Source organism: Neolamprologus multifasciatus, chromosome 7, assembly GCF_963576455.1.
Source record: "Neolamprologus multifasciatus chromosome 7, fNeoMul1.2, whole genome shotgun sequence".
NCBI classification, from domain to species: domain Eukaryota; kingdom Metazoa; phylum Chordata; class Actinopteri; order Cichliformes; family Cichlidae; genus Neolamprologus; species Neolamprologus multifasciatus.
Window position 1 is genome coordinate 15,676,056 of NC_140445.1, and position 27,976 is coordinate 15,704,031.

Genomic DNA, 27,976 nt, shown 5'->3' on the forward strand with positions numbered 1-27,976 from the left:
GTCTTTAATGATAAGACTAAATAGATATATGTAAGCATCCTTCTAGTTATCTTCCTCCTGTAAAAAAGCATCTTTAGTTAGACTATTTAGGCTTAAAAAACTTGTGGCGCACTAGGACCCTCCAGCTCCGTGTCAGCTGACGATGCAGCCAGTTATATGCGACGCCAGACCGTAGCCCGAAGCTTTTTTCAGCTTGGGTTGGGAGAAAACGGGTCGACTCGCCGTGTCAGGCCCATGTCTGAAAACCCAAACAGACGTTCACATTTCAGCAGAAATTCGACTGCACAGCACGGCAAAGCCACAACAGGTAAAAGCCGTTTTTTTTCTATCCGAAATCACTCCGCCTCGTAGGGAGCAGCATTAGTGAGGCGTTCGATGACAAGTCCTCTGTGTGAGCTTATGTTATTTCTTTATCCGCAGCAGCAAGATGGAGTGTGAGTGGAAACCAGACGAGCAAGGACTTCAACAAATTTTACAGCTGCTGAAGGAGTCTCAGTCGCCTGATACGTCCACACAGAGATCCGTCCAGCAAGTATCCTTTTTGAGCCAGATATGGATGATATAATCTGTTAGTGGTTTAATAACAAAACAGACTCAACAGGCTAACGATAGCTAATACTAGCCTGGGTGGTTACAGTTACAAGCAGGTACGCTCGTGCCTTTTTTTTTGTCTCGCTTGCACGCGCTACAAACGGAGCAGGTCGTGCTAACATCATTTGACATTAAAAATGCTATAAATTGTCTTGCTTGGTTAATACAATAAGCAACGGTAGCTTCTAATTGTTCCTCCTATACACCTTTACCTTGCATATTGCTTCGGCAGAACATCATAATAAAACATATTTAAAGCCCCGCTATATCATCTGCAACTTAATCCTCAATTAAAGTTAAGCTTACCGGAAACATGCTATGTTACTAATTTAAGTAGACATTCAAATTAGAAATTCTATGCATAATATAATGATGTAATGGTGATGGTGTTAATTGTGACGGAAACCCCCCCCCCAAAAAAAAAGACATCTGTCCGTGCCTTGCATGCACAGAAGTGTATGCAAAGCACGAAATTGCTGGATTTTACTAGTGCAACAAAATCTGAAATCTCCTGTTCTAAAACAGGAGTTTAATGGAGTGGAATAAGAAGCCGTTATTATTCAAGCATTTTCGCTCTGACACTTTACTCTATGTCACTTTTCCAAAGGGTGCCAGGGATCAAACAAAACCGTATTAAGGTGACCTCTTCCTGCTAGATTAAATGGCAAGCACTAAAGGGTAGGTTTAACATGTAAGTGCTTTATTAGCTTTACTCTGTAGCTCAGGCACTGCATTGTCACACAACACTGTGCTAGTGTTGTGTGACAATGCAGTTGAGGAGCAATCATCTGCTGCTCAGAGCTGCTGGTCCTTATGTTTTTGTCTGGTTTCATGCAGATCCTTAATAATTTTCTTATGTAACCCTTCATACTCTCGTCTCATTAACTCATAGACTAGCTGCTGTTATAGCCCTAAAGATGCCGTCTGCCAGTACAGTCATGCCACATGACACATTTATGACCCCTTACAAGCATACACCCAGTCCACTCACACACACTGACATACGCTCCCATCATTATGCTGTTAGATTAGACCACTCCTCCTCTTTATATGGGGAGGAGGAAAAAAAAATCTGTCTTTGGCTTTATTGTTATTATCAGATTACAGAATGCAGTGATGTTCTTTCAGCCTTTTAACATGCTCTTCGTACATTTCTAACCCTTAACCATTTCTCCCAGAGACTCGAGCAGCTGAATCAGTATCCAGACTTTAACAACTATTTGATATTTGTTTTGACAAAGTTGAAATCGGAAGGTAAGCTGTCCGCCCGTCTCCTTCGCTCTGTCATTTTGTGTCTGTGGTGTGTTCCTAGATCATCTAATAGCACCTGGGCAGTACGGGTGAATGTCAGAGCTGTCGTTTTTATGTAACTGCTTATTGACGGGTCAGCCCGGCCGTGACTTGGGTGACCTGATGGCATCTTTGTTGCAAATGATGTGCCACACAGAATATGGGCCACTCTAATTTTAAAGCTAAATCCTGGCACTATTCAACTTTTGGCTTGACTGTCTGCACAGCAGATGACCCAAATGTTAAGTGGTGTTAAGACCTTTTCGGTTGCATGACAACCTTAGCTCAGATGCAACAATCCACAAGTGTTTAAACAAAAAAAAAAAAAAAAGACCGAATTTATTACTTACCCATTTTAAGCAAACAGTAAAATAGTTTCTGTCCACAATGTTAGTATAAATGTCTGAACATAATTTCTGTAATACTCTGCTTGTGAAAAATGAAAGGAAAGCAATTTAATGTCTGAGTCACCAGCCTTCATTTTGATCACAGCTAGAGTGGAATTTTCACATTTCCTTCCTTGGCCTTTTCTCTCCCAAGATGAACCGACCCGGTCCTTGAGCGGGCTCATACTGAAGAACAATGTGAAAGCTCACTATCAGAACTTCCCTAATGGCGTGTCTGATTTCATCAAGAGTGAGTGCCTCCAAAACATCGGAGACTCATCTCCTCTGATTCGGGCCACTGTTGGTAAGTCTCATCCTCTCGGTCTTCTGATTGTAATGTTGCCCTTAGCATCCACGCATACCTTTTATGTTTAAATGTTTTCTGTTGTTATGTACGTTGCTTTGTTGTTCCTGTAAATAACTTCCTTATTTGCTTAAACTACATGCTGAAATATAAAACCTACAGCTCACTTTATTGGGAACATAATCAGCATTCGCAGACAAAGCAGGGAAATAAATGACAATGAATATTTACACAACACCTTATTATTGGTTGTGATGGTTGTATATTATTTACACCAATTAAACCAGTGAAACTGATTTGGGATAGTAGCTAATTTATTTTCTTATTTTTAGGGATATGGTTGTGTTTTTAGTAGAAAATGAATCTGCTTTTCTGTGTTGTTTATATTTCGTTATTTATACAGTGGGCAGAAATCTATGAAAAAATCCTTAGAAATAAACAGCCCTACTCCTGCAGTTCTCTTCTCTCCATTCTTAACCCCTCCCACCAGATTAGCGCGGACGCATAGACTTGCTGTCAAAAGCGTGCTATTGCTGACTTTTGACTTCAGGGACTCAAAGTTTGCTCTCTCAGGTTTTCACCGCTGCTTGGTTAATCTGGCCTAACGGACCTGTAACTGGCTTAAGATTGTGAAGCCTGAAAACAGTGCTTAAAGGCAGTGCAGTTATCTCTCAGACCTTGTCACTTACAATATGATTAAAGGCTACTGTGAATTTATTTTTAATCCAGTGACAGCAAAGCCCTACACTGGCTTTAAATGCCTCTAAATAGTCTTCCTTAACTCAATAGGCTACTGTATCAGAATGTTAAAGGCCAGCTTTTAAATGCTGGTTTGGTCTCCCAAGCGTTCCCTGCTATTATTGCAGAATCTTGATATTAACATTTGCATAATTAGGGGTCATCCTGCTGTTTAAGCTAACTTGAAGCTATTTATGTGCTGCATTTCTGTTGCTTCTATTCACATGTATTATAAACAGAAGCACTTTATAATATTAAATGTCTGTGTTTCATTATATCCTGTGCATGTTTTTGGATTTTGGTTTAATCAACTAACTCAACCCACTCTGATAACAGGCATCCTCATCACTACAATTGCCTCCAAGGGAGAGCTACAAAACTGGCCGGAGCTGTTACCCAAACTCTGCCTGCTGCTGGATTCTGAGGATTATAACACATGTGAAGTGAGGACAAACAAATCAGAAGCTTATAAATTAATTTATTTTAGGCACTAAGCTGATGTTTGCTGGTGGTGTTACAAATGTGTTGATACGAGTGAAAGATGTGAAAACTATTTCTTAGGGGTTCTACAGATGATGTTTCCTGTAATAATCCACTAACACCGTGTTTCCACAGCAATGTATGTACTAACCCAATTACAAATGAGCAAGCTATATATAAACAGGAAATCACTTGGATCATTTCAAAAGTTCTTAAAAATCTAAAGTTATCTTGTAACACACTGAACTGAAAATGCATCATACAAATACAACGTGGCTCTAAAATCTTCTGCAGTAATCAAAAATATGAGATTGATTTTAATAAAATGTCTTCTGACAAAACTGACTTGGTTAAGATGGACCCAAATGTTGCAGCTGAGTAGCCATGATGTATTCATGTTTCAGTCACTCTGGGGCACATGAATAGTGCTCTGCAGGAAAGTGTAGAAATTCAACATTTCATTACTAAAAAAAAAAAATCACACAAAGAGTCCCGAACCATCTTAAAGAATTCAACCTGAAATGCAGTGGGCTCAGCGTTAATATGGCAGCAGCTATTACTTTGCTTGATATGGACATGACGCTAATGTCATTTTGTAATATTATCATCTGCCAACGACTCCGATTTCTTCCTCTTTAATTACCGTGCTTTCAACTCATCAGAAGTTTAACAAAAGCGTGTGTGTGAGTATGAGAATGAGAGGCAGCTTTTTGCCATAGCTGTGGAGATGTGTGTGGGGAGTGCTGAGATTAAGCGTGCACATCTTTCTGACTGTATATTACAGCCCATGTGTGCTGTAATTAAGCTTGTTTCCCTGTCTGGGCACACAGACAGTTGTGCGTGTACTGTTTATTTGTTTATTAATTTATTTATTGTGGAAAGAAAAGCTGGCTCAGCTATAAAACAGCATCTGGATGGTATCCTGCTGGCCAGATGAGCTAAAGACATTCGCACAGCTGGAGCAGCCGCTGCAGACTGCAGATTATTCAGCTCTGACTCATTTATTCTCTCTCTTTTTTGATCATCGTCCAAATATGCTTTAATTTTCAAATCGCCGATAACTACATGCTGTTGGGTCATATTTCATCTTTACAGGCCACCATGATCCACTCTTTGTGTTTTAATATCTTTTAATTTTTCTGAATGTTCTGCAGAATAAAACTCAAGTGTTTGTTCTTCTAAATGCTCCATTGCAGCAGCCACGAAAATGACAGTACAGTCGTTTGTTGTGGCTGTTAGATTGTTAGATCTGATTTGTGTAACCATATTTAAGCTTATATAAACTCCCAGGTCATTAGTATTCTGTCAGCTGGATTTGCCCATGACATCAGAATGAATAAATTAAACGGCATGTTAAAGTGTCGTGGTAGATTCAGCTGTGTCTTAGGGCAATAAAAGTACATGCTGACAGGATTATTACTTGTCGATGTGATTTGAAGTAATTTAAGGAATAGGTGTGACATAAAAAAAATAAGGCTGTGTAGCACCGCTGCCAGCCTCCTTTGTAAAGCTTGTTCAGAAGCTGAGATTTAGGTCAGGTAGTTACTGCAGACCATCTTGAAGTGTGTGTGTGTGTGTGTAAGAGGCTTAACACTCAAGCAACCAAATGTAGAAACTCCTTATAAGACCAGCTATGTTTTTTGAAAAGAAGCTTGAGGGTTGGAAAGCTTCTTAATGTTTCTTGTTGAAGATGGTCAAGTTGCTGCACTGTGAATAACTAGGAAGCAAACAAATAATCATTACTATATCTCTTTCCTCCAAAAGCACAACATTTGATGACCTCCCCTCTAACCTTAATGATGAGTTTTGACACCTCAGTATATATCAATGAAGATGTGGTTTCCAGGTTTTTCCAAGGTTAGCTGCATCAGCAGAGACCATCCCTACCAACTTCTAGTGCACACCCAGTTATTTTATGTTTATATAAGCAGGCCAAAGTTTGAAATAAAAACCTTAGTGTAGTCAGTCAGAAGAGATGCTGTCATACATATGTCAGGATGTCAGTGGGTAGTTTGAGCTCTCGTTGGCAGAGTTAAGGCCGATTTGAGGATAACTTCAGAGAACCGTGACCCAGAGCAGCATCTAGCTGTGTGTCTGAGGTAAAATAGGATTATTTTACTATTTCAACATCATTGTATATTTAGCTTAGTGCATTTTTTGAGCTACGAACGCAGTTGTTTCCAAATTAAGTGCTCTGAATGGTCAGATCTGTTTATTTCCATGCAAAATATCAGAAAAATCAAGCTTGATTCAGGGGGGGAAATGAAGGTTTAAAATTTGTCCTGTGATATTACGCAGTTGGTTTGAAGGGCTGCATGTAAAAATAGTTCAAAAGTTCAAAAAATATTAACACACTAAATATTTGCCCGACTTGTATACATCTGGTGTGTAAAGAGTTTAAGTGTGAGATAGATAGGGGGCTATTGGGAAAAGTGAATCAGCTAGTCTAGAGTCCAAGATTTAAATATTGAGCTGAAAATGAGTAAATAAGTACACTTTAAAGGGTCAGTATTTCTTCTTGTTGCTGATGTTGATGTTATTATTGTTGCTGTAGAATCTGGCACCTTCTTCATTTTAGAAGACAGCCATTGGTAGTCTTGATTAGCCATATAGTACTCTTTAAGAACTGAGCATCCACTGCCTCCCCAAAATAATCCACTATTTCTATCAGCATGACTTTGATATCTATTTTGGGAGTATATTTAGTGACTGCCAGTGTACAGTTTCCGATCTGTAATCTACGCTTTGAGAAACGTGTAAATGCATGTTGGCCTTGGGCCATTTGATCAATATATGTTGTGCATTTACAGTATCTGTGCAAGATGATCCTCGTGACTCTCCCAGTGAATCATCCTCCCTCTGATTGCTCAACAGTCCCACGCTGAGACATAATGTCTGCTGACGCTGTGTATAAAGACAAGCTTCTGTATATGGTGAAACTGCAGCATGCTGTTTTTAGCTTTAAATCATCTTTTCTCAAGTAATGATGTCATATATATATATATATATATATATATATATATATATATATATATATATATATATATATAATTATAATTTATTTTTTATTTTTTTAAATGTATGTATTTTTTTTAAGCTTAGTATGCACATAACAAAACGCAGAAAAATGAAAACACATTCGTTTTGGTAACATAAGGAGCTGCTGCCCTACCAGTGAGTCCTGCCTTGTTTGTGGTTTAAGACGAGTGGTTGCTGGAAGAGCTCCTCGTGTCACCACGCTGTGCTCTTCTCTGCATGCTCTATATAAAGAAACAAGCAGGTGTGTCGGATGCCAAGTTTAATGCTGGTGGACGGCTTAATATAGGTTATGGCTGTGTTTTGATTAATGGAGGTTGACAAGTGGCTATAACGGTGTTGATGCCACTCGAAGGGGAAAACGATCACCTATGATAATGCTCTGCCACCACAGTGCTCATTTGTAGCATTATTCACATTTCAAGGGCAGGATTCTGAAGGAGCTGTTTAGTCAACTACATGTGTATTATTATTATTTTTCTTCTTTGCCCTGGCTCACAGCCATCTGCGTGACTTGCATTCTCACAGTGAACGACCTTCAGTAGCAGGACTTGAAAGGAAGATTACACTTTAGATACTTGCATATCATTGAAACACTTGCAGGCCACTCCCATTCCTTTGCACTTCTCTCTTGACACACACAAATGCCTGTATTATGTTTTGACGTCACTGTGTGCAGCGCTGGAGCACAGTTGTGCGTAATATGAAATATTTGTTTGGGTTCCCACGCAGGTTCGCAACCAGCAATTGCATTATCAGTTATCCTGGTCGTTATTCTCGATTTGTCGTGATGTGTGGTAATATATCATGCCATGCCAGCATTTAAACCCCAGTGATCTTGAATACATATGGATAGCAGGGGAAGTCTTTCTTCTAAATAGCTCATTAGTAACCCAGTCATGTTTTTCAACATTAAGATAAATCTGACATTTTGGGGGCTGTCATGAGATTTTTATATCATGGCTTATGTATATCACATCTGTTTTTTTTTTTTTTGTTGTTGTTGTTGTTTTTTTTTTTGTTTGGATTTCCAATTCTTAGCTTAAACAGCAGCAGGAACTCCCAACTGTCTTCTTTCGTCTGTTTCTAGGTGTCATTAGCAGTTATCTCAATGTCATCTCCAAATTCCAAAAGGAAATTTCCACTGCCGTCTCCGATTAACTGCTGGCATCAAGATTCAGTCTGATGAAAGAAATGCCTTTTCCCCCTTCATAAATTTCCTTTGTCCCTTCTTGTTTGTGACCTTGATTTAACCTTAGCCTCCTCGTCTTGTGTCACCCCTGTGGTTCTGAGCATATTTTTCCCCTCTCAGTATCTGTCCTCTAAAAGGAATGCCGACATGGGAGTGGTTTCCATAGAAACACATTTCAGACAGCGTTGGTGTCAGTGCTGTGCCGTTTCTTGTATCTGCCTCTCAGGCTGCAATTTTTTTATTTATTTATCTATTTTTGTGAGAGAGACTGAAGTCTGCAGCATATCGTGAGCATGCATACTAACCATCTGTCAAGCAGCTTGTGTGTGTGTGTGTGTGTGTGTGTGTGTGTGTGTGTGTGTGTGTGTGTGTGTGTGTGCGCCAACTGTTTGAAGGTTATTAGAGCAGAAGTGGATGAATCCTATGGAACATCATGGATGAGAAGGTGGAATGTATTATTTCAGGATCATAGTGCAAATACTAGCACTATGATCCTCCATGTCTCATATGTTACACGGTGATTTTGTTTTGGGCTTGGGTTTAAATATGCGTGATTGTAATATGACTATAGTGTACCATAAGGGCAATTTATTTATTTCACTGTGTGGAGAATGGCCTCATACATTGTACCTGTCATATTTGGCTCTTAAGCATGTAAAGCCTTTGGCTCTTATGAGTGCTTCCGATTGCAGACTCTATTCTTACTATGCAATGAAGCCAATTATGTTGTTATACAGTAATTGTTGCGTCAATGTTAGATGAGAATCAGGCAAATAAGACCAGTTCCAAACACGTTTTATTCCTACTGTCTACTTCAGTGTCTCAGTATTTTGGGGTTAACTTCCTGATAAATTAGCAGAAAAATTTAATCTTCCATCATGTCTCTTTCTTTCTCATTGTTTACTTTGCTGTCTTTTCCTTATGCCATTTTTCCCCTTTGTTTTCAGGGAGCTTTCGGAGCTCTTCAGAAGATCTGCGAGGACTCTGCTGAGATCCTGGACAGTGACATGCTGGACCGTCCTCTGAACATCATGATCCCCAAGTTCTTGCAGTTTTTCAAACACAGCAGTCCTAAGATTAGGTATCATAATACTTCCAATTTTGCTGACTGAAGTTGACTTTAAGTTACACTGTCCTTTGAACCTTTCACTTACACATGGATGTTTTATTATTTGAAATGACCTAGTCTGTTACAGTCTTTTAGAATGTGCATAGCATTGCATTTAAATTGTCTGTGAATGCTGTTTATTATACCTGTTTAGTGACGGTGCATACTTTTCAGTTAAAACTACTTTAAGCAAATGAAGATGGTTCCTTTCCTCCTCAGTAATTTAAAATTGATGAAATACTTCTACTGGGACTTACTTGACATTCCAGCTGATATCAGCTGGTGTACCAAAACTGTGTGACTTTGTGTCTTGCCTGAACGATTCTCCATTTGTTGGATACAATAAAATGTCTAGTCTAAATCTGAATACACAGCCAGTATGTACATTTTCAGTCTGTCTTGTTTCTTAGAGACGACACACAACGAGTGTCTGTTGCAGTGTAAAACTCCTGTAGAGAGAGAGGTTAGATTGGAGGAGATGGGGCAAATAATAATACAGAGGCTACATTCACAGTGTGCAGCATGTGAAGAAAACATGTCGGTGTGACTCTAATGTGGTTGTTACTCTGTTGCAGGTCTCATGCCATCGCCTGCGTCAATCAGTTCATCATCAGCAGGACTCAGGCTCTTATGCTTCACATCGATCCTTTCATTGAGGCAAGTCAGACTCTAATGCTCCTATATACTATCTATTATACTTTGGGTTTTTTTTTTTTTTTTTTAAGTGTATAAATATGCAAAACAAATCATTGGCCACAAAAGAAAGAAACAGAAGCTACTATAGGGTCACTTCAATAGGGCGAGCTATTCCTCTGACAGTTTGGGATTTACCTCTCCAGTTTGTGGCTCTCTGCAATCAGTCGCCGCATATGCCAAGCTTCATGCAAATTATTGCAAATTATATTGTGTTTAGGGCTTGGGAGAAGAAATTAATAATAAGAAAATTGAAGTCAGATATTTGGCAATAGCAAGAGGCTGAAGCACAGAAAAACTGAATAGTTAGTAGCAATTAATAGTTTAAAAGTGTAATAAATGAACTAAAGCCGTCATAAATCGAACAGCTATGACTTTATGTCCGAAACATTTGTGTACTGTGCTGAAGACAACTCAACTGAAGTCAAGCTGGGGCTGAGCTGTACCTTTCTGTAATGCCAGTTTGTACCGTAAGATGGTGCAGCACCTCAATGTATGTATTTCTTTGTTATGTCTTTTAAAGATATGGGGTATACATTTAACATTTTGATATAGTAAACGGGACATTTAAAGCAAATGGCTACAGATTATACATACAGCAAATCGCAGAACTGTGTACATTCACAAACATCTAAAACACTGGTACATTATCTGTAATGTTCTGCATTACTGTATTGACTATTCCCCTCTCTATCATATTTATTCTTATATTATTGCCAACAGTGGTATTAACTTTAAGCTGTCGTCCTGCCCTCTGTAGAATCTCTTTGCACTGGCAACAGATGATGAGCCAGAAGTGAGGAAGAATGTTTGTAGAGCTCTTGTTATGTTGCTTGAGGTTCGCCTCGATCGTCTCCTGCCACACATGCATAACATCATAGAGGTGAGTGTATTGTAAAGATGAAGAATGACTACATTAACTAAAAGGGAGAAGCCTAAAAGCTGATAATCGGTGCAGTATTGAAATGGGTTTTCAAGGTTTAGAGAGGCAGTATAATTCTAGATTCTCACTGCGTTCTGCAGTGTTTTTTCAATACCATTTGGGGAAGGCACCTCAGACAAAATACTACTATGTGAGAGAGCAGGCCAACTTTAGCTTGCACCCGAATGCACACTCCTCCACACAGCTTCCTCTACAGTCTTTGAATTATATTAAGTCAGCATTTCAGATGGTCAAATGTCAAGCTTGACAGAACATTTTTGGATTTATATAGTAACATAAATGGACTATCATTTATTTGGCACTTACTATAGTCTGTTTAACCATTGAATGTGCATTGCAGCACAAGCCATGTTTACACACACACACACACACACACACACACACACACACACACACACACACACACACACACACACACACACACACACACAGGAGTGTGGATAAATATGACATTTTGAAATGGAAAATGTGCATGAACCCTGATAAATATGACATGTGACATAAACCTCTATTAATAACACAGCAGTAACCAACTCTGTTGTACTGGAGGTCGTTTTGTCATTCTGATGAACATGGCCGAATAAAGTAGGGCTGTGTGTGTTTTTTTTTTGTTTTTTTTGTTTGGTTTTTTTTGGTGGTTTTTGGTTTTTTTGGGGGTTTTTTTTGTTAATTTATTTATTTTTCCCCCCAATTTTGCAAACATGACTTTGCTGAATAATTATTTGTTTGCCCACTAAATCTATAAAATGATAGTTTCTCATAAAAAGTTATTGCTTACTCTTTATCAGCCCATTTGCTTTTCTCTGATGGGTTTGGTTTAAACAATAGACATGCACGGGTAGTTTTTGTGTTACTGGCTTCACTTTCTTTACTCATGTATTAAAATACAAACACCTTATGTGAATTTATTATTTTTATATTCATTATATCATAGTAGTCAGATGGCAAAAACAGATGTTCAAAAGCACCAAACAAACAAATTAGAAATACTTTTTCTTTCTTCTTCTTCCTTGTGAGCTATTCATTATAGAAGACAAAGTAACCAGTTACAGTTACTTACATCACTGCTTGATTTAGACTCTTGCAAATCTTTGGCCCTTATAAAACATATATGCAACGTGTACTGAGCTCATGAACGTTAAAGATGAGGACAATTCACATGCACACACTGATGTACTATAATGTTGTGGGTTTTTTTTAGATCAGCTCATACACTTATATTATCTGTGAGGTAAAAATAATTTCCAAAAGCTGTATATATGTTGATGATCCTGGTACTATAAGAATTGATGTATTAAGTTTGATTTAGATTGATCAATGCCTCTAAGAGGAGTTGGGGAACAGACAAACATACACCATGGTCATTATAATAAGACAAGAATGAAATGAACTATTCTCTGAACAGATAGTTGAACCTGCGTCGCAGGTTTTAGATTTGGTTGCATTCCTTCCTTTGGGATGAAATATTCAGATTTGTACGTGAAAATGTTTTTGTTTATTTGTATGTTTTGTTTTGTTTTTTAAATTCAGTACATGCTACAGAGGACTCAGGACCATGACGAGAATGTTGCCTTAGAGGCCTGTGAGTTCTGGCTGACACTGGCCGAGCAGCCGGTGTGTAAGGAAGTGCTGTGTGGCCACCTCTCCCAGTAAGAAAATACACACACACACACACACACACACACACACACACACACACACACACACACACACACACAGAGCCAGATGTAATGTACAGACTTATGCTGGTTTTGAAAGTAGCTGATTCATAGCAGCCTTGGCAGCAAGTCAGCGAACACCTTGTACTAGGGTGTTATTTTTCCTCACCTCACGGTGGCTGATTAAGAGTTGACCTCAGGTTTAACATCTGTCACCAAATTGTCACATTAAACTGTGTCCACAGCAGGGACCAAATGTGAGTAATTGCCTGTGAGTTCTGCCCTAACCTTGCCCTTTGTTCTCATCATTTTTCCCGCCGCTTCTGCTCCAGGCTCACTCCGGTGCTTGTCAACGGGATGAAGTACTCTGAGATTGACATCATTCTGCTCAAGGTCAGTTTGTACTGCCTAATATGTTTACGTGAAGGTACAATGATAAACTGCTCCAGGAGTCAAGCTGACATGCATTTAAGTTGTTTGTGATGTACAAACAAATTAGAGTTGTATACATTTTACAACACAAAATGCATGGCTAATTTCTGGTTTCAGCTGACTGAACTCTCATGCTAATGCCTACACACTGAAGAATTTTTATACCATATGTTCATTTTCAGGGAGACATTGAAGAGGATGAGGCCATTCCAGACAATGAGCAAGACATCAGACCACGCTTCCATCGCTCCCGCACTGTTGCCCAACAGCATGAGGGTGATGGAATTGAGGATGAGGAGGATGAAGATGACGAACTAGATGATGATGATACTATCTCTGACTGGAACCTGCGTGAGTTCAGTGCATATCTAAATTGAACTGTCTAGATTGCTCTGTGATGGTTGTTTCAAGATGATTCATAGTGGCTCTTTATCCATGAACTCCACTGAAAGGAGCCCTGCATTGTCTTGTAGTCCAAACGGCTAATAGAGAAGAGGAAGGTCTCATTTTTCTTAGGTTTTATGTAACTTTACAATCAGTGGAACAAAAATGCCACATCGTGCACATTTTTAACAGTCCCAAAAAGCAGATGGTGTACTAATTGTCTTCTGCTTGTTTGTATTATGCTTGTTACATCTGTATGATCTTTGTTTCTGTGTATGTGTGTGCTGTTAGGCAAGTGTTCAGCAGCAGCGCTTGATGTGTTGGCCAACGTTTTCAGGGAAGATCTGTTGATGCACATCCTGCCTCTTCTCAAAGAGCTGCTTTTCCATCCAGAGTGGGTAGTTAAAGAGTCTGGAATCCTAGTGCTGGGGGCTATAGCTGAAGGTAAGAAGGGGGAAATGAAGAGAAATTGAAGAGAGAGAGGTCCCTCTTTGAATATAAAATCAGAAGAAGCACCACTTTGAAACAATACTTTTATCGTTTTTCTCCAGGCTGCATGCAAGGAATGATCCCATACCTGCCTGAGCTCATCCCTCATCTCGTCCAGTGTTTGTCTGACAAGAAAGCCCTGGTGCGTTCTATCACCTGTTGGACACTGAGCCGCTATGCACACTGGGTTGTCAGCCAGCCTCCGGATGTTTACCTGAAGCCTTTAATGACAGAGCTGCTCAAACGCATTTTGGATAGCAACAAGCGTGTGCAGGAGGCTGCTTGCAGGTGAGTGACATGATAAAACCATGTCTCTCCTTTTACAGCACATTAACATTAACTTTTTTTGCATCGGTGTGTCCCACATATTCCCCTGAAGGATTAAGGTGCATCCAGATTTCAGCGTAGTTACTTTCACACATTGTTTTAACACCCCCCCCCCCCCCCCCCCCCCCAATCTTTTCCTGCCAGTGCCTTTGCCACTTTGGAGGAGGAGGCTTGTACAGAGCTGGTGCCCTACCTGGCATTCATCCTGGACACACTGGTGTTTGCTTTCAGCAAGTACCAACATAAAAATCTGCTAATTCTTTATGACGCGATAGGAACACTTGCAGATTCAGTGGGCCACCATCTCAATAAACCGGTATGCAAAACAGGCATTTGCTGGGTTTCACGTTACATTTCTATGTAAATTTAACATTAATACTGCTGTTGTCATGTACTTATTTTTGTAAAATGAGGACGACAGTAGATCGCATATCAAAAAAGCTGCATTTGTTTGAATGTAAAATAGAATACATTGAATGCACTGATAACAATGGCTGCCAATGTGTGATATGTATTAGGAGTACATCCAGATGTTGATGCCACCCTTGATCCAGAAATGGAACCAACTAAAAGATGAAGACAAAGATCTTTTCCCTTTGTTAGAAGTGAGTTTCTCATGCACACTTAAAGGTGCCAAAAATCTGCATATCATCCATGATTTTTGTATCTAACCCACAATTCCTGCCTTCCTCAGTGTCTGTCATCTGTAGCCACAGCACTGCAGAGTGGCTTCCTGCCCTACTGTGAGCCCGTGTACCAACGCTGTGTCAACCTCGTTCAGAAGACCCTCGCTCAGTCCATGGTGAGAATGTCTAGAATGGACAACTTAAAGACTTTCTCTGCATTTTCTATTATCTATTTATACAAAATGACATTTAAACCTACTGGAGACTCGGCGTAGTCAAGTGGAACTCGATGTAAAGCAAAACAACAACAAAAATGGTGATTTTTATTTAGTTTTTTTTAAGTTAACAATCTGTTAGTATTGTTTACAATTTGCTGCACTGGCCCCAAGTGGTAAACAAGGTATTTAGTGGACGTTTAACCACTACCACAGTGGGGTGGATCCATAGATGGAAGCCATATAACTTCTTATTTAATATTTATTACTGTTAAATTAAGTCATGTTATATTTTCTAGCTTCATCAGTCCCAACCAGAACAGTATGAGGCCCCTGACAAAGACTTCATGATTGTGGCTTTGGATCTTCTTAGTGGACTGGCAGAAGGATTGGGAGGCACCATTGAGCAGCTGGTGGCTCGTAGCAATATCCTCACCCTCATGTACCAGTGCATGCAGGTAAGGCCCTGTAAAAGTATTTAACATGAAAAAAACAAACGTAAACTGACTTGCATGTCTCACCTTGTCCTCTTTTTTTCTCTAACTGTTCAGGACAAAATGCCAGAAGTTCGCCAGAGTTCATTTGCTCTGCTAGGGGATCTCACCAAGGCTTGTTTCCAGCATGTCAAACCATGCATCGGTACGTTCGGTGTACTTGACTCTGAAGCACCAGTGACAATAAATTCCAAGTCATTTTCTAAGATATTAATTTTCCTCCTTTCAGCTGATTTCATGCCCATACTGGGTACAAATTTAAACCCAGAGTTAATATCAGTGTGCAACAATGCAACATGGGCAATTGGAGAGATATCTATACAAATGGGTGAGTGCCTTTCTTTTAAGACTATGTACAGTGACACATTTAAAATCTGAATTAACTTAAGTTCTTATACCTACACCCTTAGGGCCTGAAATGCAGCCATACATTGCGATGGTGCTGCACCAACTGGTGGAGATCATTAACAGGCCCAATACCCCAAAGACACTACTGGAGAACACAGGTACCACTCGGTGGTAGTGCTGAGCCCGTCAGCCAGCCAGGTTGCTACACACACACACACAAACACAGAGAGAGGGAGGTGTATACACTTATACACACACTCACTCACTCAGGTCCACTTAGCCAGGATTAACTATACTTATTAGACTGCGTGTCTTTCCCTTTTAATTTCAGCCTTTCCCAAGGTATGAGCCTTACTAGTTTTGCTTGTTTCACCAAAGTATGTTGAATATTTCAGGTATTGATTTGCAGCCTGGCACAGTGGCCTGTAAGTTGAAATAAAATTAAAATGAAGCCTTGAGCAAGCCCTGGTGTGAAATTCTTAACACTCTTCAACTGAGCAAACCGTGTAAGAGCCCTGCCTTGGAATGAACTAATGTCGACTGACTTTGCTCTATGAGGTGAAGTACAATATTGTAATGAAACCAAATGCAAAGCTTACACAGAATTATAGATAGATGACTGCATAGCCTCACATAGTTACTGATCAGCTAAACAACTAATCCTAATCCCAAATGACACCTAAACTGACTAAAAGTAGGGCACCTAGCTGAGATTATTTTTAGGTTGCACACTCTACTCTTGTTTGAACCAAATGCATTGGAGATTCGAATTGGATGAGTCAAGTGAACATTGCATCAAAATTATGCATGCAAGGGTGAAGTGTGACCTGCCAAAATAAAAGGAAATAAAACTAGGGACTCTATAGATGTGTTCCTGTTTGTTTGCTGTCAGTTTATTTGTTGCTTTTATTTACTGTTCTTTAAATGTGGATGCATATCTGCCAATAGATGTTAAATGTTGTTAAGAATGGCCAATGTTTGATGCAGGATACATGATAATCAGTAACCACTTAACAATTGGGCATCATACAACTTCTTCAATTTTTGAAGTATCAGATCATTAACCTTTCCATTAACAGTTTCTTGCATGTTATTGATCTATAAATTGACAACGCCACAGTGAATCAAACCTTAGCAAACACAGCCATGTGTAAATTCCGTTAACATGGATGTTTCCACGAGAGCCAGCGTACCACTGGAACTATTTTTAAACTAGGTCACATAATACCACAGTTTAAGGTGGCTGTAAATTCTCGGCTCGCACAGCGGCACTCTTCAGTTTGCCTCTAATCAGCTGATCCTGCACTGAACTCTACTCTAATGAGCATACCATCTGCTTTCTGCATGTGTCATTGGACTGTTCATAAATGCCTGTTTGTTAATGAGAATGTTGCATAGTTTTGTGTCTTCTTAAACTTAGGTCCTCCCTCCTCTCTGCCTCATAAGAACCTGCTGTGCTGGATACTAGTCTCCCTCCATGTAGTTGGCTTGGAGTAATCTGTCATTTCTTTTCCAAAAGAAAAACAAAACAAAAAACATTTCTGTTTCTTATGAAAATTAACATTTGTGAGTTTAAGGGAGAAATCGCTAAGAGGGGAAAAAAAATCCCACTGAACTGCTCTTGTTTTACGCCATACAGTCACACATGCTACACCTCTTGTTAGCATGTGTCTTGGCACGTACAGTTTCATCAAATTGATCGATTTAAATAGCTTTTTTTTTTTTTTTTTTTTTTTTTTAATCCATGTAATTCCTGGAAGCAGATGCCATTGTTTGCCTTTTCTATGAATGTCCTGTCAGAGTTGTCAATGTGTTCTCCCTTAAACGTGTTGTATGTCTTTTTTTAGAGTGTCATATTTTTACATTCCTCCCTTTTGACTTGAAGGGGCAGTAATAATCAACGCTAGTGAAATCTTCTGTTTATTATCATACACAGATTCTGTTGATTTCTGTCTCTGAGTTGTTTGTTTTTTCTTTATTTTTTTCTCCTCCCCCCTCCTCATTGCTCATGTCTTGGTTGGCGTTTGGTGGTGTGTAACCGTGATTGCGTTACCTTAGCAATAACAATTGGTCGTCTTGGTTACGTTTGTCCTCAAGAGGTGGCACCCATGCTACAGCAGTTTATAAGACCCTGGTGTGTATTATTCAATCTTTTATTTAATTCATCTTCTCTCTGCTTTCCTCTGATCTTCTCGTCTGTCGCCTGTTCTTCCCTTTTTCTCCCCTGTAGCTCTCCTCCTCTTCCCCTCCTCACTCTCCTTTCTCAAAAGCGTTTTGGGTTTTTTTTTTCAGTTTTTTTGTTTTGTTTTGTTTTTGTTTTTTTGTTTTTTTCCTATCAGTTTGTAATCATTGCCAACCGTGTGACTAACCCTGTCCTCTTTTAGGTCCTACTTGTGATTTGTTTTTGCCTCAGTAGCACCTTCATGTGTTTTTTATACATTAATTTGTTTAATTTCTAGTTTTTTTTGTCATTGTAAACTGTCGCTAACAACCTAAAAGATGCATGGGATCAGATTTTTTTTGTCACATGCCTGCTGGTTCAACAACAGAGAAAGGATGCAGTCTTTTAATGAGAAAGAGCATTCTTAAATTCCTTTCTCATTTAGTAGTCACCCAGCTGCATGTGCCTGTCCCAAAACGACCCCAAACCTTCTTTAGTAGATCTTCGAAAACAAAACAAAAAAGTAATGTTATATTCAAGGTGCTATAGATGAGGTTTTGCTTAACACACTGCTCAAAGACATCAGTGAAGATATTAGAAGAGTTTCTGAGTTTTAAATATTTTAAAATGCTTGATTTGTTTTACTTGAATCTCTTTTGTGTGCATGCTTCATGTGTTGTTGTAAATCGGGAAACAATTTCATATTTAGATAAATGTGCAAAGTGATCAAAAAGTTCTGTGACTTTAAAAAAAAACCAAACCATGGCAAACTTGACCAATCGCCTCTTCAGCATTGCTTCCTGGTGCACCTCTAGAAAGTTTTCAAGAGCTGCTGATCCTTTAAATCATTCAGTTTATGCTCTTTTTCTTTTCTTTTCTTTTTTCACTTGCACACGTGTAATGACTCATAGATCTCCTTGGTGAAATGAAAAAAGTAGGGAAAGTTATTTTTTAAAGAGATATATTTAAGTCATTATCAATTTTTTTTAACTCTTCCTGATCAGTCTGAGTGGAGAACCAACAGGCTTACAAAGGTTTTAAGCATCATTGCAACCGTTCCCAGTGACTTATGTGTACGATAGCTGCACCACGCTTTACTTTACCATACATTACTGTGCAAATGTCAGGAAAACATGCTAGCATTGATTAAAAGTGCAGGTTTGGAGGTGTCAGCAGTGTTACTGGAAGCAGTTCAGAGGCATACAAGGAGAAAACACTGAAGTTGAACCTTGATCAGATGCAAATTGGGAGTGGTTCTTCATTTTTGTCGGTTAGTTGTTGCAGGATATTTTGATCACATTTGAAAAATGTAATTTGTCTTTAGAGTATATGAAGAAAAGGATTGATAATGAAAACACATTTGTGTCAAAGGAGGTAATTGGCTTCATTTAAAGTTGGTATTATAAACATGCATGTCAGTTTAGTAACATGTACTGAATGCATCCAAGTTTCTGTACTAGTTATTCATAGTTGCAGATTTATGCTGGTTTCTGTTGTTGCTCGAGTATTCTTTAGATAAGCGTGGTGTTAAATGTGGCCGTCCCTGTTGTCAGGTGCACCTGTCTGCGAAATATAAGGGACAACGAGGAGAAGGATTCCGCATTCAGAGGAATTTGCACTATGATTAGTGTAAATCCAGGAGGTGTAGTGCAGGTGAGATGCAGTAGAGAGATGACTGTGTGGCCACTTTGTTTTTAATGACTCTGGAAGCTGAAGCATCGCCTTATTTATTTTCTCTGGAACAGGATTTTATATTCTTCTGTGATGCAGTGGCTTCCTGGGTCAATCCAAAGGATGACCTCAGAGACATGTTCTACAAGGTAAAAGCTGAAAAACACTAACAATAAAAATCGCTGAATAAATTCTGTCAGTTTTGCCTGGTTTGAGAATTTGCACTCAGGCTTTATTCCATTTATTGCTTATCAACAGTTATTGCTGCTCCCTAGTGACCAAATTCAGGAATGGCAGCTTTTGCACTTGACACTTTAAAATGCACAGGATTTATTTTGAAAAGCACTCCTCAGTATAAACATCTCGTGGTGTTTAATTTCAGATCCTTCATGGGTTTAAGAACCAGGTGGGAGACGACAACTGGAGACGCTTCGCAGATCAGTTTCCAATGCCACTGAAGGAACGGTTGGCAACCTTTTATGGGGTGTAACTGTTTCCACAGCACGTGCCTCATCGTTGGGGTTGGTACCACTCTGAAAATAATTTTTATTATTTAACCCAAAATGTTGTATTCTAATCAGGATTTTCTCTATATACAGGTCATTCACTATGGGAGACAATATCGGGAACCATCCCAGGGAGCATGTTACCCTTTACTGGGGGGAAGGATCTGCCTGCTGAGGGAAGGGGAAGGGGTGCTGACCCCCCTCCTTGACCTGGTGGATGGGGTGGGAGGGAGATGATAGCTACAGTTCTCAGTGCCCCTATGCACAGACAAAGGGGCAAAAGGGACTGGCAGGACAACCTTATCACTGGAGGAAAATTCATCTAATCATATCTGAATCAGAAGTTGTAGTTTGTTGGGGTTTTTTTGTTTTTGTTTTTTTGTTTTGTTTTGGGTTTTTTTGCTTTTTCCTCTCCATTTATTCTCCAAACATCTTGTTTTCTGGACTACTGAGAAGAAATGAATGTGGAAAAAATTGAGAAATCTTTACAAAACCCTGTACTTTTTGTTAGACAAGGAGAAATGTAGGTCTTCTGCTCAGATATGTGTTTATAAGAGTAAACGAGAAGTATTATGAAGTAAAGCTGAAGGTTCTTTGAGACACATTTCCTGTAAGTACAGAGATGGTTTAAAGTTCCTACAGAAAAAGCTGTTTTGTCACAAGGGAGCACATAGTTTTTTTTGTTTTTTTTAAATGAGCAGCTTTTCTGAAAAATGGGTAGCATGTGTATATCATTGTGGAAAAGCTGTAGTGAAATGTGTTGACAGCTGTTGTTGAGCTTTGATAAGGTTCTTTTTTTGGGTCTTGTATTTACAGTACTCATGTTTTCTTCTACTGGAGATTTACGGCAATCAGCTGTAATGTAGCATGACAGGCTTTACACACACTGACTTAGGAAAATGTGTAAAATCTTGGCTGTGGCGTGATGTCCGAGTGAATCATTGTTTGGTCTTGTGGCGTGAATGTGACATGGACATCTATCTGCGGGCATATCAAAGCTTTAGATGCTTACTTTATCCTTTTATATTGTCTGAGCCTCGGAAAGGACAAATGAAGGAGAAGCATGCAGGATTACAAGATCCTGTTTGCTGATTATTGTGTCATTGTGTTTTGGACGTAAATATCACAATGGCACAAATACTGTCTCAGTGATTTGTTTTGGGGTTTTTTTTTTTGCCTTTTTTCTTCTGATTTTTTTTTGTGACTTTGGTTGTCAGAACCATATAAACCATCAAATCAATGTTAACTATGTTAATTTCTCAATGTACTGATGTTTTTGTTATTGGTTGTTGGAATTTTTGTGCTAAAAGCATGATCTTGAGGATGACTTTCTAATGTTTTGGGTGGTTGTCACTGTGGGGTACTTTCATCTTTTGCATGTTGGTGGCCCCTTACACCCCAACTTAAAGTGGGAAGGTTGCAGGAGCTTCAATCAAGTTTTGGTTTTATTTATTTTTTTATATAGCAACCATTTATGTTCAGCATCACTGTGACTTTTAAAGACTTCACAGTAATCTTGCTGGAGTGTTCTCTTCCTCACCTTTCACCTATAGTTGGATATGTAGATTTTAAATACTGTGAAATTACATGTTGTTGTCTTCTTGTGTTGCAGTGTTATGTTTTTTTTTTGGTTTTTTTTTTTGTTTTTTTTGTTGTTGTTGTTTGTTTGTTTTTTATGTTTTTTTAAATCTATATGTTTAAGTTGCAGATGGCCTGAATGTATTCCATGATGGATTTTTATTTTATTTTTTTTATATTATTGTTTTGTTTAATTTAAACTTTTTATGCCCATCCATTCTTCCTCTGCTGGCCAGAGTAATAACTGCAGTATGTAAATCCTTTGTGATGCACCTAAAATGTACTTACTTACTTACCTGCTTACTTAGCAAGTGCTTAAAATGAATGATGTAGCCAAACACTTTAGAATATGACCTGACAGGTCGTTGAGCATTGCTGCTAAAATGTGTGGACCTTAATGCATTAAGCATCTTGATCCAATTGGGATATTAGTGTAGAAGTAGTTTAATGTGTTAGCTCAACTGCCACATTAAGAAATGTATTACTAATCTTAGATTAAACATTTTTTGAGGACATACACGGTGAATGCAGGTTATAATGCATCATGGAATACAGAGGCAAATACTCGTATGTGTCACATCATTATGTGTTTAGAAGTGATTTTTGTCTTGTCACATTCCAGCTGTTTGGCTTGCAAAAATATGAAGTAATCGCAGCTTGACGGGGTGGATGTGCACACACTTCTGTTCTTTCTTCAAAAGATAGTAGTTCTACAAAACACACAACAATCCCAATTACTACTGTGCTATAATTTTGACGTAACTGCTGCTATACATTGTACTTGTTTCACTATATGAATATGTTTTTGTGTTAACCTCAGGTTGTGTGTGTGTGTGTGTGTGTGTGTGTGTGTGTGTGTGTGTGTGTGTGTCTATTTGTTTTGTTTGTTTGGTTTTTTGTTTTTTTTTTTAAATCGATTTCCTCATGTCTCCACCTTTCCACATCTCTTCAAACAAGAAAGATTGGTTTAAAAAGCCACCCCATCATCAATGGGTGTTAATTCACATTAGCATTAATACATGCAACACTGCTAGCTGAACAGTGGGATTACAGTTGGAAACCAGGAAGTAGGAACGATTCCTACTTCTACATCCTTATTGTTAAACGTGATTGTTATCAGGCTTAGGTAAATGGTGTAATCTCTGCACAATGCCTTGAATGCAAATACTTTGAGGATTTTTGCTGGGGTTTTGCAATAGAAGTACAGTACACTGTATGTAGAGATGCAGGTGAAAGCTGATTTAAAAGCAATTGCATATGTTGACAACTCTGCAAATATAGGTTTGACTTTCTATGAAGCTTTATTGAAAAATTTGTATTTTATAAAGCACCCATCAATATTAAGGAATGTCTAGTCAAGGAGCTCTAGTAGTCTACAGTTTAATTAGCCTTTAAACTTGATTAGATTATCTGCCTTCATCCTTTTGCTAATGAAAGTGAAAACCTCATTCTCATAGACATGTTTTGATTTTTCTTTTTCTTTTTTTTATAAGCTGCTGAATTTTAAAAATAAGTAATACTTTTGGGGCCACCAAATATTTTGGATCATGCAAAGACTCTATATTGTACTGTAGTAATTTTGTAATATTTGTAAGATGATATAGTGGGTGTGACTGGTTACCATTGCTTGAATCTGTACATTGTTCCAATAAATTGTTTACATTATTGTGGGCCTTTATCATGTATTTTCTCCAAGGCTTTTTTTTTTTTTTTTTGCGCAATGTCACTGGTAGTTTCAGGCTTTGTGAAATTTGAATTACACAAATAGCAGACTCTGTCCACTGTGCCGACTGTAAATGGGCCTTTAACTTCAATATTTATTTATTTATTCATAAAGCACTTTAAAACAGCCACAGGAGATGCAAAGTGGTTGTACACAAAAGTGAGTGAAGTAGAGTGAAAGCAATCATTTACAAAAACAACTATCATACAATAAAAACAAGTAAGACCAATGTCTCAAACTAGGTCGAAGGCCAGGCAGTATACAGGTGTTTAAGACAAATTTAAAAATTAACAACCTGTCTAATGTGGAAAGACCATTTATTCCAAAACCTAGATTCTTGTTGCCCGACAGATGATTAGTTGCAAAACCTTGAAAAGTGACATACTGCTAAATCTATCAGTTTAAATAAATGTAAAGGCTTATTCATAGACCTGGTGTTGGAAGACCTTTTCTTATGCTTTAAATAAACCACAACCGTAACCAGAGTATTTGCTTTTGCAATATTTGTGGAACGTGTGTTGAATAAACAATCCCACTGGAAAAGGACGTTTAAACGGGTATGAATAATCTTTACCCACTAGTGCACAACAAATCGGCACATAGATTTATTAAACAGGGAGACATATCTGTAGATGCTGAATTCATAAGTAATGCTAACTAAAACAAACACTAATATAGCTAATATCTTACTTATTTTTATATACTATTATTTTCACATAGCTGCGTTATGGTTTATGTGTATTTTAGTCAATGTATGTGGGAATTTACGTAAAGCATTTGAAGGCAGCATTTCACCCGGCGACTGTGGTGTCTCTCTTCGCCATTGATAGCGCTGTTTCACCCACTGAACGTCTACATTTCTACGGGAATAAACCATAGGGGAGAGACGCCGGGTGGAGGTGGAGTCTGTAGGTGGGGAGGGAGAAGAAAGGGGAGAGGAGGAAAACGGGGAAAGGCAGATACAAGAGAAACGGGGGGAGGACGGTGGATGATATACGCTTCAAAAGTTGCATTACAACAAACTGAAGAGTTGTGGCGAAGAGTAATAAAGCAAGATGATAACGCCGTACTTCCTAGAGAATTTCTGGGTAGGTGGTGCTTTTTATTCACGGTGTTTACACCGGTGCTATTATCATGCTATGTTCCCTCCTTATCATGTTCATGCCAATCAGGAATCAAGTGTTATTCGTTTTGCAGAGAAAGTCGTCTAGTTCACAAGCTTAGTTCCCTCTGAAGTCGCAGTGTCCTGGTCAGCAACCCCGCGGCCACCGCTAATTTCCTTCGGCAAATATTTTGCTACCCCGGGGTTTGGGCCTCTGTGAACCAATCTAACCTGAAACGTCGAAGCGTCCACCCCTGTTTTCTGTCAATTGGCTCGGTCAGGATCGCTTGGAACGTATATGGTCAGTTCCCTGAATGCTATTGGACGCCTCGGCTGTCAGTCATAGCCGTTGGTCGTACGCGTCATTTTCTTCCGTGACAAAGTTTCAGTGAGATACCAGATGTTAGTAAGTTAGAATAGATTTAAAAGCCTCAATACAAACCTAAATAGCGATATTTTATTTCGCACAGCTGGTGCCGCAGAGCACTGGCTGTGTTAAGCTGAGCTCAGCGCTTTCTGCGTACTGCCTAAAGGTCATTTCTCTCCCGATAATAATTTGACGTGGCTGTGTCAAAGCAGGTGGGAAAGTATAAATCTACCGTTACTACTTGTTGCACTACACTGAAGTCACAAAGATAGTGCCATTAGAAGTGAAACTCGAACGGTATTGGCCTTATTAGGGCTACTCCTCCATGTCAAGACGGTGTATGTATTGTACTATAACACTACGGCAAGTATTGGTTATGCGTCATAGCTAAAATTTTACAAATTCTTACAGCGACATAGGTACAAATTTACCCATGGGTTTTATTCAAAACTAACTGTTGTAACTTCCCCCTTTCTTTTTCTGTTCTTTTTTTTTTTTTTTAAATCTGTTACTCATTTATATATAATACATCAGGACTCTCAGCTTGAAACAACCAATCAGAATCCGTTCTTGTCTTCTTTAAGGTGGACAAACACATCCTTAAGTTTTAGCCTTAGTTGAACTCTCGAGGTGATCCAGGGCTTGTAAAGGGGCTGTAATGAATATTTGTGGAAAACTACATTAAGCTAAGTGCTTGAAGTAATTACCAATAACACTGCTGTTACCCACTAATGCCTTTTTTGTTCCTAAATGAGAGTTCATCAATATCTAAATGGCAAAAGAGGAGCAATCAGAGACACTCCTGACTCTTCAATCTGCCCTTTGTGCCCTGCTGTGAGCCACAAGAGAATCCAGTGATGGTCGCGATCAGCTGTGTGTTTAACATGCAGGACACACATGAGCGCACATACTTGGCACTGGGAGGAGATGCATCCATTTCCCTTTTGACTTGACTACAAATCATCATCATCTCTACCAGACGTATTGAGTTTTTCAGTTTGTTTGTTATATTGCTAAGCAGAGAGGTTTTCCCTATTCACATCCTCTCTCTTTTCAACTCTTTCACTTTTTTTCGATGTTTTCATTGGGGTTTTTTTTCCCCTTTTTTGTCATCTATACAAAATGGATCTCCTCAGCTGAATATACAAGTTCTTTAGGAATTCAGGCAGTGCTGTTTATCTGTCATAGTTGCAGCACTGGACTGGTCACCAGCTGCAACATTTCTACTCCTTGGATTTATTTGCAGGCTTTGTTTCATTTCCTTTTTCTTTCTCTGTATGAAATCTAAGCAAGAGTTTGGTTTCTCAATGGAAGTTCTGGCGCAAAAGTGCAAGATGTGGCCTATGTGCTGAAATGCCTGAGTCATTGGATTGTTGTAGCAAAACTATGATTACCTTATGTTTAACATGGAGTCTCAACAGATTAGCACTGACTAGGCAGTATAGAGACAGCCAGTATGTTGTCTTATATATTGTCCCACACTGCACACGCAGTGTCCCACTGACATGGCAAAGAGTGACGCTAATAAAGAGGTGGACAGGAGTGACACACATCCTTTTGGCTGCCTAATTTTCTTCAGCTGTCTCTCAAATCAAACCAGCATGGCTCTGCCTTCAGAGGAAGGGCTTGTTGAGGTTTTGTAACTGGATTGAGTGGTGGTTCAACCCAACAGCCTTGGGAATCAGTAGCAATTTTCTAAGATTACCAGAGAGTGAAAACATTACACTAATTATGGTTTTTGTGTGAAACAAACATCCTGCCTCTTGCTGGTTGTTGTTCATTCATCCCTTTATATTTAAATGAGTCGGTTTTAGTTGCGTTAGACCAACCCGTTTTGGCGTTTTCATCCCTAACAAGTTAAGTAATGGTCAAGTTTTCGTTTGTATCTACCACAAACAAAGCCCAGCCTCTGTGTGCATACCGCATACTAAAGCTGTGTGTGTTGTCTGTGATGAGCTGTGATAGCTCAGTGCACCGCTCCCAGACCTCTCTGGTCACATGACTGAGGCCAGACACTCTGATGTCAAGGCGCCGTCTGTGCAGCTCATGGCTGTGTGCTCTACAGGCTGTACCGGGCCACCGTTTACAGTCTGCGTTGGAGAGACACTGTGTTGTTTGGCTCTGTCTAAATTCCTCAGGGACAGCGTGCAGTTCTTTCCACTGCTCTCACCTGAGCACACACCGGAACAGGAGAAGAAGTCGTGTCAGCTGAGACACTTCTAATCCTGTGTATTGTTTCCCCCTTCCTAAAGCACAACATCAGTGCTGTAATAACAAGCATGGGAAACCTATGAGGTTTTTTCATAGGTTTCCTCTAGAGCTTAGGTAAACTGCTACACTGTACCACTTTCCTGCCTGCATACCAAAGATTTACACACTCAGCACCTATGTGCTATAATTCTTTTGCCCATACTCCCAACTTCACACATTCAGCACATTAGAAATTTTTAAATTGTAATTTTTTACTCAAGCACATTTATTATGTCCTACATATATGTTGTTTAACTGAAAAAGCATTGCACACAAACATCAGTGTTTACTGAGGCAGACAAACTTACGAACAAAAATAGTCTGAAGTAATGTAAGCATTCATTTACTCCCAGGCTTAGTTTTTTTTAGCGTTCTTTTGCAGTTTGGAAGGTATAGTATAACAATATGCAGCATGATAAACAACAATAGGCAACAACCACTTGATTCCATACATAAAGGATATTGAACCTTGCATTGTAGTCTGACTGGAGGAGAATGAATTCCTGTCCATCTCTGTGCAGCAGATGTTACATGATAAACCATAGCACTGTGGTTTGGTTTATCTTTCCTTTTTAAGGTGGTAGTTCAGATTAAAGATGTCAGTTTCTTTTTGTGTTCAGTGCTCAGTATTGAATTGCTGTAAATATAAAGCATGGTTTTCAAAGATATGTTCTTACTGACTTAACAAATAGATTGTTTTTCTGGTGAGAAAGCCATGTACTCTGTCTAGTACATAAACTGTTATAATATGCAAAGAGTTTCTTTCACTCTATATAATGACAGGTTTTTTTTCTTTATTGACCATTCTTCTTTACTTTCATAATTTACATCACTTTAAATTGCAAAAGTCTTGTGCCACTTCTTATTTCTTTATATTTTGCTAG

The 27,976-nt window shown here is 38.9% G+C and overlaps 2 protein-coding genes and 1 long non-coding RNA gene across 11 annotated transcripts in view; 2 read left to right on the plus strand and 1 right to left on the minus strand.

Moving 5' to 3' along the window:
• Positions 1 to 147: 147 nt before the first annotated feature.
• On the plus strand, positions 148 to 23,315 carry tnpo1 (transportin 1). Of its 2 annotated transcripts, XM_085164887.1 has the most exons (25): positions 148 to 307; positions 421 to 532; positions 1,770 to 1,845; positions 2,422 to 2,571; positions 3,646 to 3,752; positions 8,965 to 9,098; positions 9,701 to 9,782; positions 10,579 to 10,701; positions 12,292 to 12,410; positions 12,752 to 12,812; positions 13,034 to 13,202; positions 13,527 to 13,679; positions 13,787 to 14,012; positions 14,196 to 14,367; positions 14,570 to 14,656; positions 14,746 to 14,853; positions 15,192 to 15,350; positions 15,444 to 15,531; positions 15,616 to 15,714; positions 15,797 to 15,892; positions 17,793 to 17,868; positions 19,449 to 19,548; positions 19,641 to 19,715; positions 19,949 to 20,087; positions 20,166 to 23,315. In XM_085164887.1, the coding sequence occupies exons 2-24, from the start codon at positions 428 to 430 to the stop codon at positions 20,054 to 20,056; spliced, it is 2,673 nt and encodes an 890-aa protein (XP_085021013.1). In that variant the 5' UTR covers positions 148 to 307; positions 421 to 427; the 3' UTR covers positions 20,057 to 20,087; positions 20,166 to 23,315. The 2 variants fall into 2 exon arrangements, 1 of the variants encoding a protein (XP_085021013.1); XR_014874876.1 differs by lacking the exons at positions 17,793 to 17,868; positions 19,949 to 20,087; positions 20,166 to 23,315 and having other exon boundaries at positions 149 to 307.
• On the minus strand, positions 14,180 to 27,971 carry LOC146513998 (uncharacterized). Its single transcript, XR_014874877.1, has 2 exons — positions 26,249 to 27,971; positions 14,180 to 26,199 (listed from the first exon to the last, which is right to left on the minus strand). It is a non-coding gene; the product is annotated as an uncharacterized LOC146513998 (long non-coding RNA).
• The window catches only part of fcho2 (FCH and mu domain containing endocytic adaptor 2), a 51,291-nt gene continuing 47,598 nt past the window's right edge, over positions 24,284 to 27,976 (plus strand). For 3 of the 8 annotated variants that reach the window (XM_085164881.1, XM_085164882.1, XM_085164879.1), the window contains exon 1: positions 24,285 to 24,461. In XM_085164881.1, the coding sequence (XP_085021007.1) occupies positions 24,429 to 24,461 (33 nt within the window). In that variant the 5' untranslated portion in view covers positions 24,285 to 24,428. Of the gene's footprint in view, positions 24,462 to 27,976 lie in introns of all 8 variants that reach the window. The other 5 variants (XM_085164878.1, XM_085164880.1, XM_085164886.1 and 2 more) reach the window with 3 other exon arrangements.